Source organism: Pseudorasbora parva, chromosome 2 (genome assembly GCF_024679245.1).
Source record: "Pseudorasbora parva isolate DD20220531a chromosome 2, ASM2467924v1, whole genome shotgun sequence".
Classification (NCBI taxonomy): domain Eukaryota; kingdom Metazoa; phylum Chordata; class Actinopteri; order Cypriniformes; family Gobionidae; genus Pseudorasbora; species Pseudorasbora parva.
In genome coordinates, this window is record NC_090173.1 from 49,570,026 (window position 1) to 49,586,422 (window position 16,397).

At 35.7% G+C, this 16,397-nt stretch overlaps 1 protein-coding gene across 1 annotated transcript in view; it reads right to left on the reverse strand.

Annotated features, from left to right (window-relative positions):
- Window positions 1-1,046: 1,046 nt before the first annotated feature.
- The window catches only part of tbl3 (transducin beta like 3), a 57,904-nt gene continuing 42,553 nt past the window's right edge, over window positions 1,047-16,397 (reverse strand). Inside the window, exons 18-23 of the mRNA XM_067423197.1 lie at window positions 15,351-15,409; window positions 10,685-10,788; window positions 9,298-9,369; window positions 7,543-7,701; window positions 7,337-7,430; window positions 1,047-1,541 (exon numbers count right to left, since the gene is read on the reverse strand). Of these exons, the coding sequence (XP_067279298.1) occupies window positions 1,187-1,541; window positions 7,337-7,430; window positions 7,543-7,701; window positions 9,298-9,369; window positions 10,685-10,788; window positions 15,351-15,409 (843 nt within the window). The 3' untranslated portion in view covers window positions 1,047-1,186. The remainder of the gene's footprint in view (window positions 1,542-7,336; window positions 7,431-7,542; window positions 7,702-9,297; window positions 9,370-10,684; window positions 10,789-15,350; window positions 15,410-16,397) is intronic.

A 16,397-nucleotide genomic window follows, 5' to 3' on the forward strand; every position in this document is an offset into this window, starting at 1 on the left:
TCTATTTCGGATGCCTCCTGGACGCCTTCCCAGGGAGGTGTTACGAGCACGTCCCACCGGGAGGAGGCCCCGGGGAAGACCCAGGACACGCTGGAGGGATTATTTCTCCAGGCTGGCCTGGGAACGCCTCGGGGTACCCCCGGAGGAGCTGGAGGAAGTGGCCAGAGAGAAGGAAGTCTGGGCGTCTCTGCTTAGACTGTTGCCCCTGCGACCCGGCCCCGGATAAGCGGAAGATGATGGATGGATGGAATATTCTTTTTTTCTTGCTTTTATATATATATTTCTAGATATGACAAAATTGGCAAAATTACTCTTTTAGTGGTTATTCATAAAAAGTATTTATTTATTCCTACATAAAAATAGTATTCACAATTAAAGTGAAACTTGAGCTATACACTAAATGCCTGTTTCATAAAAGATGTAAAGAAAATGGGGGATTCAACTCTGACACCTGACTTTTACAAATAAACTGGGGCCAAAGCGGTTTCATAAAAAGTAATTGAAGTTCACACAATCCCACTAATTTGATCTAGGCTGCGTTCCAGTTTTTTTTTTTTTATAATGCCCTTTACTCGCTAACTCGTATGTGCATCATTGCTTGCGTTGCATGATTGCCCCAGACTGGTATAACCTTTGCAATGGGCTGAACTGGAACTTCCTACGCTTTTGATCAACTTGGAATCCATTACAAAATTGTTTAATGCAGCATTCTACATGTATATAGGTGTGTTTGGGTTGTTTAAATATTTTTTAAATAATACACATATCAGAATTGTTTGTGGTGGGGTAAATTAAATGCAATATATGGCGATGTCACAATCGTGTTGCATTGTGGTGTATGAAGCTGCCTGAAGTCTATACATGAAGTAAACTTGCTCCCTTGGTCAAAATTGAGGGAGCGAGGATCTGTCCCTTGTCCACTTCACAATGTGGAAGTGGACGAGTATTCAAAATGTATTCTTCTCCAAGAGATATGAGCTATTTATTTTAAGGAGGAAAAAGACAATACAAAAAACAAACAAAAAAAGAGCCTTTTGCAGTTGGTGTGGAAATACAAACAGGAAATGTATTTAATTGGCAACAACGTGTGGCTGAATCATAAAATTCATAAAGATCAGAAGTGATCCATCAATTCAATATACAGTACTGAATAAAATGACTCGTGATTGAAAGCTACAGCAGCCAATCACCTTATAGCTGCTGTTTTGCAGAGGACAGAACCTGTAGATTTGGTGGGAAGAGACTTGGTGGAAATTTCCATGACTTCCTCCTCGTCTTCACTTTCCTCACTGGACACATCACCTTCATCTGCGACTCTATTCACCCCATCATGTTTCTTTCCATTCACATGAGCAGTTTTAGATGTGCTGACACCTTCATCGTCATCAAGAAGCTCCTCTCTGTTTTCTGAATCCTCCAAATCGTCCTCTTCTTCCTGGTGCTGCGGAGATGCTCGAGTGTCTGTAATCTCCATTGGTTTCTTGTCTATGAGGAATATGGACTGAGGACTGGTATCCATCTCGTCATCCTCTAAGTTGACACTAGAAAAAAAAAGCAGACCAACTGTGATATTAAATAAACTTGGAACCACAACTACACTGCTGTTCAATAGCTCTGTAAGATTTAAAAAAAAGTGTTTTTTGAAAGCTGTGTTTTCTATGGGAGCTAGTTTCCTCCACTTAATAAAACATGTTAAATGATAACTGATAAAATTATAATTTTTTCACACAATTGTGAGTTTACATCTCGCAATTCTGACTTTGCAAAGTCAGCAAAAAATTGCAAGGACACAATTGTGAGATATAAGATGATAATCGTGAGATATAAAGTCAGAATTGAGTGATACAAAGTCAGAATTGTGTGATACAAAGTCAGAATTGTGTGATATAAAGTCAGAATTGCGAGATATAAAGTCAGAATTGTGAGATATAAAGTCAGAATTGTGAGGTATAAAGTCAGAATTGAGAGATATAAAGTCAGAATTGCGAGATATAAAGTCAGAATTGCGAGATAAAAAGTCAGAATTGAGAGATATAAAGTCAGAATTGAGAGATATAAAGTCAGAATTGAGAGATATAAAGTCAGAATTGAGTGATATAAAGTCAGAATTGAGTGACTTAGTCAGAATTGAGTGACTTAGTCAGAATTGTGAGATATAAAGTCAGAATTGTGAGATATAAAGTCAGAATTGTGAGATATAAAGTCAGAATTGAGAGATATAAAGTCAGAATTGAGTGATATAAAGTCAGAATTGAGTGATATAAAGTCAGAATTGAGAGATATAAAGTCAGAATTGAGAGATATAAAGTCAGAATTGAGAGATATAAAGTCAGAATTGAGAGATATAAAGTCAGAATTGTGTGATATAAAGTCAGAATTGAGATATAAAGTCAGAATTGAGAGATATAAAGTCAGAATTGAGAGATATAAAGTCAGAATTGAGTGATATAAAGTCAGAATTGAGAGATATAAAGTCAGAATTGTGAGATATAAAGTCAGAATTGTGAGGTATAAAGTCAGAATTGTGAGATATAAAGTCAGAATTGAGAGATATAAAGTCAGAATTGTGAGGTATAAAGTCAGAATTGAGAGATATAAAGTCAGAATTGTGAGGTATAAAGTCAGAATTGTGAGGTATAAAGTCAGAATTGAGAGATATAAAGTCAGAATTGAGAGATATAAAGTCAGAATTGAGAGATATAAAGTCAGAATTGTGAGGTATAAAGTCAGAATTGTGAGATATAAAGTCAGAATTGTGAGATATAAAGTCAGAATTGTGAGATATAAAGTCAGAATTGTGAGATATAAAGTCAGAATTGAGAGATATAAAGTCAGAATTGAGTGATATAAAGTCAGAATTGAGTGATATAAAGTCAGAATTGAGAGATATAAAGTCAGAATTGAGAGATATAAAGTCAGAATTGAGAGATATAAAGTCAGAATTGAGAGATATAAAGTCAGAATTGTGTGATATAAAGTCAGAATTGTGTGATATAAAGTCAGAATTGAGATATAAAGTCAGAATTGAGAGATATAAAGTCAGAATTGTGTGATATAAAGTCAGAATTGAGATATATAAAGTCAGAATTGAGTGATATTAAGTCAGAATTGAGTGATATAAAGTCAGAATTGAGTGATATAAAGTCAGAATTGAGTGATATAAAGTCAGAATTGAGTGATATAAAGTCAGAATTGAGAGATATAAAGTCAGAATTGTGAGATATAAAGTCAGAATTGTGAGGTATAAAGTCAGAATTGTGAGGTATAAAGTCAGAATTGAGAGATATAAAGTCAGAATTGTGAGGTATAAAGTCAGAATTGAGAGATATAAAGTCAGAATTGAGAGATATAAAGTCAGAATTGAGAGGTATAAAGTCAGAATTGTGAGGTATAAAGTCAGAATTGAGAGATATAAAGTCAGAATTGTGAGATATAAAGTCAGAATTGAGTGATATTAAGTCAGAATTGAGAGATATAAAGTCAGAATTGAGTGATATAAAGTCAGAATTGAGTGATATAAAGTCAGAATTGAGAGATATAAAGTCAGAATTGTGAGATATAAAGTCAGAATTGTGAGATATAAAGTCAGAATTGAGAGATAAAGTCAGAATTGTGAGGTATAAAGTCAGAATTGAGAGATATAAAGTCAGAATTGTGAGGTATAAAGTCAGAATTGAGAGATATAAAGTCAGAATTGAGAGATATAAAGTCAGAATTGAGAGATATAAAGTCAGAATTGTGAGATATAAAGTCAGAATTGAGAGATATAAAGTCAGAATTGTGAGGTATAAAGTCAGAATTGTGAGGTATAAAGTCAGAATTGTGATATAAAGTCAGAATTGAGAGATATAAAGTCAGAATTGAGAGATATAAAGTCAGAATTGTAAGGTATAAAGTCAGAATTGAGAGATATAAAGTCAGAATTGTGAGGTATAAAGTCAGAATTGTGAGGTATAAAGTCAGAATTGTGAGGTATAAAGTCAGAATTGTGAGGTATAAAGTCAGAATTGAGAGATATAAAGTCAGAATTGAGAGATATAAAGTCAGAATTGAGAGATATAAAGTCAGAATTGAGAGGTATAAAGTCAGAATTGTGAGGTATAAAGTCAGAATTGTGAGGTATAAAGTCAGAATTGTGAGGTATAAAGTCAGAATTGTGAGGTATAAAGTCAGAATTGAGAGATATAAAGTCAGAATTGTGAGGTATAAAGTCAGAATTGAGAGATATAAAGTCAGAATTGAGAGATATAAAGTCAGAATTGAGTGATATAAAGTCAGAATTGAGAGGTATAAAGTCAGAATTGTGAGGTATAAAGTCAGAATTGAGAGATATAAAGTCAGAATTGTGAGGTATAAAGTCAGAATTGAGTGATATAAAGTCAGAATTGAGAGATATAAAGTCAGAATTGTGAGGTATAAAGTCAGAATTGAGAGATATAAAGTCAGAATTGTGAGGTATAAAGACCGTTTTAAAGGGATCCCCTGGTGTTGAGACTTGTATGGCTTAATATAATATTAATGATGTCTCTTACTAAAATATGAAGTAGAAAACCCATGAACATTATTTTAAAAAATCGATTTTATATTTGGACTATAGGCGGCGCCATTTTGTTTGCGTTCTAGGTTGATGACGTAGAATGGTTGCACTCCTCAATCAGCTGGCGTTACCCGTAGCTATTTTTACCACAACGCAACTCGAAAATTGCTTCAGAGTTAAACAAAACCAAATAATTGCTTTGTAATTGTACTTAAAACACACTTAAACATACATGTGCACACAAACGCTCTCTCTCACAGACTCACACACACACACGCACTGCGTGCGCGCATACATAACCCTCATTCACAATTTCCTGTATTGATATCATAGATAGACGATTGATATGCAGTAGATTAACTGTAATACCTAGTGTGACCAGCAGAGGGAACTATCTAGGTATAGGACCATGGGATAGGGGGCATGAGGAAGAGAGGCAGGATGTTTTGGTGATGATGCGTGGGATGTTGGTTCGTGAATTAAAGTTTGAGCACAAGCTCAGTGAATTAACCTCAATCTTAAAACTTTTATCTTTAAGACACGAATAGTATAAATGCTTTTATTGTTACAAGTTCATAGGAAAACATTTTGAAGACGCTTTACACAACTATCGTATACTTCCAAGTGAGAAAGCCAACAGCAATAGCAAGGAAAAATTGGAAAGGTGTTTGACAAGTGAACCATTCAAGATTAATGAGGAATTCTTTAATAGGTAAAAGGAATGTTTAATATTTGTTGAAAGAAAGTTTGAAGGAATGGTGTTTATTTAAACCCACTTCCTGGAAGATCCGAATTGAGTGGTGACTCACATCAGACACCCAGTTCTACAGAACTGCAGTCAGGTCAAGGAAATAAACAACAGTTCATTATTTTGCATGTGACGCACTTAACTATGGTGTTCTATTTTGTGGTCTATAAAACTTGCTACCTGAAGAAAATTATTGCCTCTATAGATCTACAGATTTGCTTTCCAGTGAGCTTTGTTTTTCTAAAAATTGCTGGTGCAAATCCAGGTGACTGCTCAAGTGCTGGAAAATATTTGGGAGGTTGTTGCCTACTAGCTCAAATTAGAGGATATCTAGACAGGTCCCTCGACAAGGCGATTCTGTTTGTTAAAAAAAAGTAACAGAACAGTTCTATTCTAACAAGATTGATTATTTTGATAATTCATACCCAATGGCACAAACATATGGGACTAATTTTCACATTCCTGGGTCTATCTATCACATAATTGAGGTCGCTTCATCCCGCGGACATGGAAAACAACCCGAGGGAAAAAAAGAGACTTGGCAACACAGTGTAGTTGAGTTATGTTAACATTTGACAACTAACGTTATGCGACGCTCCATTGCTCTGAATGGTTGTAGGTCTATCCAATGAAGGTTTTTCCTGGTTCGGTTGAAACAAGCCCCATAACAGCCTATCATAAACCATCGTTCGTGTCTCTTCAGAGGACTTGGATTTGGATTAGGCACTCAATCACTCGCAGATCATATCGTTTCCATCAACAATGCATATCACATTTTTATATTGCGATATATCATTTAACGCCATATCATTACACCCCAACATAACCCAGCATTAAAAAAACAGTGGAAGCAGTTTGTTTCTACAGAGCAGCAACATAGAACAGTGATGAGAATGTTGTTTGAAAACAAATAAATCATATATTTTTTCAGACAAGAAACTGTTAGTGTTTCTTTTGTCTAGATTAAGGAGCTTCACATACCTTATCAGAGCTAAAAATGCCTGTTAGATGACCTGTCATGCTTTACATTTCATGTAGACTTTATTTGGGTGTGTACAGTGATCATTTACATATCGATAACAACAGATTTCCCTACAACAACATTTTGGACAGTGAAAATGCTGAGTGGCTAGTAACTTTGAAAAACTAAAGTGGCTGGTGAGCAAAAAAAGCCCAGTTCCTTATGCATATGTAAAGGTAGTATTGTACTTTATTATATTATATTAGTGTGTTTATGTCGTTACATAGTTGGAACATTTGCCAACTGTGAAACATTTATGAGTATTAGATAAACTTAACTTGCCACAACCAAGACTTATAAAGCATAGGTACCACATGGATACATGTACCATTGTCTCTGTCATTGTAATATTCATCATCTATCATTTCCAGTAAAGTGAAAATCAAGTGAGTGCATATCAAACTATTTGTAACAACGCAACAGCGACACATGGTATCCGTCATTACATCATTTTCAATCTTTCTGAAAAGCCTGTGTTTAAAAACGAAACTGCAGTAAAATTAAGCGAACAAAAGAACAGCGTTTCTTACTGGATCTGACTGGAATTTTGTTCAAAGTAGTTCATACACGCTTTCTTAATGTGAGGATCACAAGGATGGCAATGAAAAGATTGTTTTTCCACAAGCACTTTAAAACATGTTGAAATCCTTAGAGGCATCTCTATTGTTTTGCTTCAGGAGTAATCCTGTGTTTGCATCTTGCTCGTATTTACTTCAAGACGTGCACGAATCGGTAGACGGGGCTAAAGAATAAGGCTTTGTTCTTCTTCCGCAGAGGTGTACTTTCATCAAACTATGAGACATTCTGGGAGCTTGGTTTCAATAAAAGCTGTTTTTAAGAAAGCTTTGAATTCTGATATTTTTATAGTACAATGAGCACTTATATGGCAAAAGATCAATGACATTGATTTCTCCTATCACAAAACCCCTAACCCCAAGTACGAGCAATAATATTGACTCTTCTCTTAGCAAACACCACTAACCATTTAATGAATACACAACCAGGAAATTTTGGGAGTAAAAGTCTTTACCTCTCTTTACCACCTGTAATACGCATTTTCTGCCACATGTAATCCAGAAACATTGAGGCCTGCAGGAGACGGCCAATCCGCTGCATGTGTCTCTCTGCAGGAAACGAGATTCAAATTTATTACATACTTAAATGAAAATGCCAGAAAGCACTTTAACAGAGAAACACATTGTGTGTGAGTTGTTCTGGATAAAAATAGCACCCCACCTGTGTATGGGATGAGGCCCTCCAGATGTGTACGAGCCCCCTGATACTGAAGCATCTCCTCTGGGCTCAGGTGTGTGAGTAGCACCTGCAGGACGGCCTGAGCGTCCAGACAGCTGCGCGAGTTAGTGTTCCACACCACACAGTAGCGCAGAACCGTCTCTGAACACAACACACAATCAGGTAAGGCAGTTACAATCAACCTAATGACCAACACTAGAGCACTAGTGTTTCAACGGAGTCCACGGTTCGGATCATATTACGGTTTCTGAGTCGCAGATCGGATCAGCAAGAAAGAAAAAAAAGTCAATTTATTCCTTGAAGCACACCTGAAGTACTCCGATATTACAGCAAAGACAACCTGCCGAACTAATAAAGTTCAAACATTAAAGGCAAGTGAACAGTCAGTAATAAGAACAAATTACAAGAACAGATAAACACAATTTAACAAAGCTACAAGTAAATTAAGGTCTAACTGTAGAATTAATTTCAGGAACATAGCACTATGTTCACTGTATACATTTAATATCGATTAATCTTTGTTAAAGCTGCAACATTTTAGTACGGGGAACTTGCTATTAACTATGATTTTGGCCTCTATAAGCTCCTAATTTACTACTTATTAAGAGTTAGTAAGGTAGTCATTAAGTTATTGGGTAGGATTAAGGGATGTTGAATATGGTCATGCATGCAGAATAAGGCATTAATATGTGCTTTATAAATACTATAAATACTATAATAAACAGACAATATCCTATTAAAATGCATGCTAATAATCAACTAGTTTAATTCTTTAACAAGAATTGGACCCAAGAATAAAGCGTTACCGCTGTGTTTTGTTGTTTGATTGACACCAATGACAGACAACAGCAGGTATTTATAGGCAGCTGTCACTTTAAGACCTGATTCTTGGATCCAATATAATGATACACATCCCTCAATGTTCACTTAAGAAATAACCGGCTGTGTTTATGAGTATACTTGCAGAGACAGGTATTTTGACACGTATGTCGTAATGACATAAAAGTGTGTTTAGCTGCTTTTCCACCGTCGGGTTAATCATTTCTTAGAACTGTGAGGAACGGTTCCAGTTGTGTGTCCATGAGCCGTCTTTTTTTTCACTTGTTTTTCACTAGTCTGATACCTGGCATCAGATTCTCTGTAGCTGGCAAAGTGTGTGATATTTGAGTCACGTAAACGCAGATTAATAACACTATTAAAAGAAACACCTGATCGCCCTCCATAATGCGGTCGTTATTTACATACGGTCTTTAAACAAACTTGCATTACCAAGGCAAAGACTGGCGCGTTTGAATTACATTCCAAAGAGCGGTCGGTATCAGTTCCACAGTGGAAAATGAAACTGTAACTGAATAGAAAGGTTACGCAATAAGAACGGCAATGTAAAAAGGGAATCAATTCGAGAATTTAAATGCGCCTCTCTCTCTCTCTGTGTGTGTGTGTGTGTGTGTGTGTGTGTGTGTGTCTGTGTGTGGCTGTGTGCACAGATTAAAGCACCTAATTGCATTCTCTTTTGCCTCTTCCAGCACTTGAATGGTTTAAATATATTGAATGTGAATATATTCACATTCAACTAAACTGGGCAAGACAAACACATCCTAATGATAACCTTGCACTCTACGGTGGTTCAACTTGCAATTAAATCACATGCATGCCGTGGAGCCTGGACCATACAGATCACTTAACTACGTTTCGGTTAACCCCTAAAGCGCCACTACATCAACACATGGCGTGTACCTTTTTGATCCTGGCGGAGTTTCAGGAGAGTCTTTTCTAGCTCCTGTATTCCATCGTCCTGCTGCCGAATTTCTATGAAAGATTATAAATATATAAAATTGACTTTAAGTCCATGTGTGCTTAACAGGTGACAATAGAAGACTTTATACAATAACTACACCATATACAGTACAATAAAAAATTATATATTTAATATATAATAAACCTTTATACAATATTAAATATACACATCAAAAATTATGCATCACAACAAAAAAATATAAATTATAAATAAATAACTACACAAATTGTACTGTCAAGTTGTTCAGTAAGTCAGTAAACTAATATTAGTCAAATCTTAAACATTTGCAGTGTAAACTTATTGTTTAGTAAACGTTTGTTTTTTTACAGAATAAAAACTTTTAGCTCGATAATTGAAAGCCAGCTCATACGCACTCAATAATTTCTCTTGAAATAATATTATTCGATTTGTGTCTTATCTGATTGGTTCTGTGAACTGAGGCTTTTGCTGGCAAAGGGAAGTGGCAAGTAGAAGTTTCTTAAGTATTAAATGTCACATGATCCTTCAGAAATCATTTTAATAGGCTGATTTAGTGGTCTGTTACTATTAGTAATTATTATTGGTGCTCAACTAATAATAATGACTAATAATGATGTTGGATTACACTTTATTTTAAGGTGTCACTGTTACAGTGTAATTTTATATTTAAGTAATGAGTAATAATAATTAACTACATGCACTTCTTACTATAGGGTTAGGATAGGATTATGGCTTGGTTGAAGGTAAGTTGCATGTAATTATGCATAATTTACTGTTATTACTATAGTAAGTGCATGTAACATATGTAACAAGGACACTGTAAAATAAAGTGTAACTAAATGTTGATTACTATTTTGGTGGAGACTATGATTTTTTTCTTATTATTCTTTGATGAATAGAGAAATCTTAAATAATAGTGACAATATAAATTTGGTTTAACCAGTTCAGCAAAAGAGCAACGCTGGAATTTCTGAAGGAGTGAATAACACCTGTCGTATTGTGTTGAACATAGATGTGGTTAAAGGAACAACGAACAAATACAAGAAATGAGTAATAACACACCAAGCATCCTCTTACTCAATCATAAGCCACCATTGGAAATAAGCCAGTGTTCGAGTTACAACAATCAGGAAACTAAAGCGCATTCACTTTTTCCCAATAAATAATCGTCGGACAAACAAAGTTTTAAAAAGAGGCGGTGGAGCGTCTCAGATTACAGATGAGTAAACACCATGGGAGTATAAAAATGTGGATCTACCAGATTTTATTTTTAACAATCAGAGCGGCCACTTAAAATAAAAGTGTTTGACAGGCTGACTCAATACAGAGAAACAAAAGAAAAACTACCTCTGATGACTCGCAAGGCAGTGTGCGGCTGATCCAGAGAGAGAGCGATACCCAGAGCCTTCAGGTACTTCTTCTCATTAAGTAAATTTGACAGTTCCTGCTGCCTGCGAAGACACCACAAAATCCATTAGCACTCAAAAGGAGATGTGTTTTAGAATGACAGACAATAAGCAGCAGCAATACTTTCCAAAATAACTATTTTTTGTAGGGTTTTTTGTATGTAGCCAACTGACAATAAGGGTTTTTTAATCAAAAAGAGTGCCATGATCATCCTAAAATGTTTTCTTTGATGGACTATTACAAACCCTATACCATAGAGCACCTTGACAGCATTTTCCCCTAAGATGAGCTCTCTTCTATTGGACTTTGTTTGAACTATGGGTTTGTTCGTCCAAAACTTTCCCTCATGTCGTTTCCAAACCCATAAGACTGCCATTCATCTTTGAAACACAAAGATGATACAGTGAAACATAAGAGGTTTCTTCATAAGAGGTTTAACATAAGAGACATAAGATGTTTCTTCAAGAGGTTTCGTGAAACATAAGAGGTTTCTTCAAATTTACCGATCTCACGGTAAAAAACATCATAAAAGGATCATAATGAATCAAGCGGTTTCACCCACTTATGATTTCTCTCTCATGTCAAGAAAGCAAGTTTGATCTTCCGCTGACCATATTTAATGCGCTCTATGTACATTTGCTGTTCAATGCTCATATGTGAATAAAATTCTAAATTAAATCTGTTTATCATATTAAGTGTTCGTGTTTCTTCAGGAGTCTTGCATAAAACTGCTTGATTCATATGGATTACTTTTGCTATTATAACTTTATAACTTTCATATAAGGAACAGGGTTCATACAGATGCTGTACAATTAAATTAAAGCTGCCCTAGAATAAAAAAATATAATTAACCTTGCCATAGTTAAATAAAAAGAGTTCACTATGGACATCACATACAGTGAGTCTCAAACACCATTCCCTCCTCCTTCATATGTAAATCTTGTTTGTGAAAAACACCACGGAAAAACAGGCTATTTTCAACATAACGCCAACTGTGATGCAATCGCTGAGATCCTTAATATGTATGCTCCTAATATTTGCATGTCAGGCCATGTTCATTTTCAGGCGGAACTGCGAAGATAGCAATAACGGCAGATCATGGAAATAGATGTCATGTTCCAGGCTGTGCAGGGGATGTGAGGACTTTTCATAGCCTTCCCACAGATAAACAATGTCAACAGTTACGGCTGATGTTTATTTACAATCAGATACTGCAACAATTTAATTGAAAGTTGTTTGTTTGCTCGGCCCATTTCACCACGGAGAGTTTTTCTCTCAATATAGCAGGATTTGCTCAGCGTCTAAAACTGAAGAAAGGGCCATATTCCTGCATAACAGTAAGTAGTGATTTTATCCATTCTTGACTGTCGAACCCATTTCTGATTAAATTGAAAGTTTCTTAGTAAGACAACATTACGATAATATCCCGTGTTGTCTAGATCTAATGCAAGATGCTAGAATTGGAAACTCCCAAGTAGCACACCTAACAGTTTGTCAAAGGACAAAGGTTAATTGTAGCTAACATCACCTTCTCCACCATCTAAGTTGAAACAATAGTCATTTGACAAGGCTTCTAATCAATATGTTAAATAAATATACATTTTTGAGAACTGAAGTATGATTATTTTGCAGCGGATGAGTAGTAAACATGACACTGACTATTTTGAGTGGCTTCTACATTAAACTGATTTTTAAGTAATTTATTTAGCCAAACAAAAGTAGACTGATTTTTAAAAATCAGTACCCTACTGTCAAACTGTAACGTTACTGTAAACAACATATTTATTTATTTATATATTTACGCGCTACCCAGTTCAGTTTGTGATTCAAAGTTGAGAAGCTATCATTGTAAAATCATTGCCATGACGGATGGTATAAATGTGTTAGCTGTCATTGAGCGGGAGTGCAGTGAAACAGCCAATCAGAGCAGAACTCTGCATTAATATTCATGACTCTTCCAAGGCAAAAACAGATCATTACATCCAAGGGACAATTTCTAGGGTTGTAAATGGACCTGTAAAACAGTATCTGGACAATTGTTGCCCTTAAATAAGTCACATACCCTCTATTTAGATATCAGAGAGCCATTTAAAATATTGTTTAAAATCATTCTAGGGCACCTTTAAGGATTTTTCAAGCACTACTTTTGTTGGTTTTCAAGGACTACAATCAGAGATCTCGCTTATCAAACAATCTCATTGTTATCTTCCAAATTCTAAACAAAGATAAATAGATAAAGAAATAAAAAAAACGGTTCATATAAAGCGTAGCGCATGCAATGACTGTGGTACTAGGGCTGGGCGATATGTTAATTTTTGAGGGGCGATAATCGCCTTAAAAAATATCGCGATATCCGATAATATCATCTACTCCGCACTGATCCCGCCCACTCCCCTGCGTGCCACAAAATTTTCCAGGCATAAAATGGAGGACAACTTAATATCCAAGAAAAGATGTACATCAGTAAATTGGCAGTATTATTGATTTAAACCAAATGCAAATGGTGAACCAGTGGATCCAACAGAGGCTATCTGCAGGCTTTGCAAAAAAAAGAAAGAAAGTGAACCACTAATCTCCGCAGCCATCCACGTACACGTCTCGTTTGAGCCCCGCTCTGCAGCCGCTTCTCAAAGACGACGAACATGTGGTCGAGCAGCAATGACACCGTAAATATCAATTAGAGCTTAGATCGTGCTCAAAAAATCAAGCCCGACCCTAAAAGATCAAGCCCGAGCTTGTGCTCGTTGTGTCCGAGCCTTGCCCAGCCCGGCACATTAACTGTAGCCTAATCATGAGAACGAGCCTGTAATGAGCGAAGCGGACCGGTGTGACTCATGTTAAAACTAAAATTAACGAAATAAGCTGATACCATCACTGTTTTCCCAGAACGACTGGAAATCAAATTTTGCTGCAATATTGTCCTGTTTAACACTGTGAAGCTGCATTGAAACAATCGTCATTGTAAAAGAACTAGTATATATAATAAATAAAGCTGACTTGGCTTGACTCAATAATCCGCAGGCGCGCTCGTGAACCGCTCACCTTTAAAATAATTAAATCCAGCTCAGACATTTATCTGTAGCTCACTTTGTTGTAGCCATTAAACAATGTTTGTCTTCTTTCTTTTTGCATATTATGTTTGAATAGGCCTATTATAATAGTATTTTTACATTTCATCTGATTATGATAAGTGCAAAGATGCGAGTGAGTCAGAAATGATTTTGGTGGTTATATTTAGTTTAATATTAAGTTTTGTTTTGTAGAAAGCATTCTTTCGTTTTGTTTAAATTGTATCTTAATTTTAATAAAGGTTTCTTTGGCCAATTGCCTGGGTTTAATAAATAATATACAAATGGAAGACATGAATCCAGTTGAAGTCGCGGGAGTGATCGCTTTAATTTCTTATGAACTGGAGCGCGTGTCTCATAAATAAACCGAAACGCAGCAGGCTACTTGCCTCACAGACATGAGAATTATGCGCATAGAACGCTTAAAATGTCCACTTTTAAACGAAGCATTTAAAACGAAAATATGTAATTAAGCAAAGTGCAGTGTTGACGCGAGCAGCTCATGCGTTTCTGTTCAGAATACTGCGCTCCATCACTGCATGAGCTGTGAGTTTAACACGCATTTTTACTTCACTTTAATATATTTTTCTTTCATTTTTTATATTATAATAATTTTATTCTGACACCTTTATTTTATAGTATTTAAAATACAGGCCTATGGTTAGCTTTTATAGACATTTTCAACCGTTTAAGGTTGAGCTATTTTTTTCCCCGTTGAGCTATTTTTCCCCCAAAGGTTTCTCTCTCGTTTTATTTTTAGCGTTAGTAGGCTATTTTAAATGTTTTCCAGGTTTCCATGTTTGATTAATGTTTGTATTATTAATTGGCTATTATATTTATAATTTAGCCTAATAGGCAATAATATTTTTAGAGCGTTTTAGCCAAGTCAATGTGCTTCTCTTTGCGCGTGTATAATGAAAACACAACCAACGTCTTATCCATAATTCAATGTTTTGCTTTAACACATATAGGCTACTGTAGTTATGCATCAGAAACACTAAACATTTGAGTGTATGGTAACTACTATTTATAATGTATTTGGCAAAGCAATGAGTTTATCAGTCGTCATTTTTATGATGTCGATTATCGTCTGATAACACTGACTGTTATCGATATCGACATATTTGCGAGACATCGTCGATATATGATAATATCGTCATATCGCCCAGCCCTATGTGGTACCTTTAACAATATAACAATACTATGATAAATATTCCTTATTCAGGACATTTATACGTGTAAAAAGTGTTATCAAGGCCAGATATGAATCAGTGCTAATGTTTATGTATAAGCTGTCATGCATGAAGGATGGATAAGCATGGAAGGAATCAGATCAGAAAACTATAAAGTGCTTAAAGGTTCAAGAAAACAAAGTTTTTTTTTAGTAACAGGACTGGTTTGGTAAGTGATATAAGTGCAGTGTGTGCAACTGTGTAGACCTTGCCAAAATGTTATGACATTGAGCCTTGTGAATCTTTCAGCAGGTATCTCTCTGCCTGTCTGCATTGGTTTGTTACATAAAGCAGACAGTGACTTACTTAAGAACTTGGTCTTCTTGTTTGGCCTGCTCCTCTGCCAGCTCCACTTTAGTCACATCCTAAGCAGAAAACAAAGAGAAACACACGATTGTTCTAAAACTTGAAATTTATAATCTTAATCACATTTAGTTATAAGTTATAATATACAACAATTATTTAGCCTCAAACAATTATTTTACTTATTAAACAAAGAGATTGCGAAAAAGGCTGCACAACCATCAAAAAGGTGGTGATTTGCACTAGGTAGGTTATGTAAACCGCCAATATTCAAAAGAATAAGAGGAAGTGTAACGGCACGCTTTTACTTGGCGTCTGTTTCCATGGTGAATCATCGATTCGACTGTTAAGAATGTCTTGTGTGTTAACCGGTAACATAGTGTGATTTGTCTGAAATTACTCTCGGATGTGTTTTTGGAACCAGCATACCTCGAGTAAGCATGGTTTGGGTTAATCAACCGAAAGTTCAAGGCATACGTGACGGACACACCCTTGGCCCGTACGCATAGAAAATGGAGACAAATACACGGCAACCATGACCAACCTACACACATTCAGTATAAAGAAGTGTTCTTGCTGGAATGAAAATTATAATTTGCACACCAGAGATGTTTTTGGGAGCATGACAGTATAGATGGGCATCCCGTCAGACATAGTAATAAGGTGCAGCTGTATGAACGTGCTAATTATAAGAAGGTGTGACCATAGGTTTGGTCACATAATAAGTGTTATATATGGTGGTGTATTGTTTAATCACTAAAACCTGCCCATAACACGGCTCTATGGCGCAACGTCGCACAAGTTTACCACAGTTTTACAATAATAAGGGATACATTGATCATAATGAATTAATTTGAGTCGAGATTGCACATTAGTAACAAAGCAATAAAGCGATATTTACCGTTATTTATCTAAAGAGAGATGACACAGGTTCTTATTCAGTCCCGTCTCCTATTGTTTATTTGTAGTCACAGGACAGTATGTTTACATAATTTTTATAAATAATGATAATTTCGACAAATTTTCCAACAAGCAGCTTTAGCACTCTCT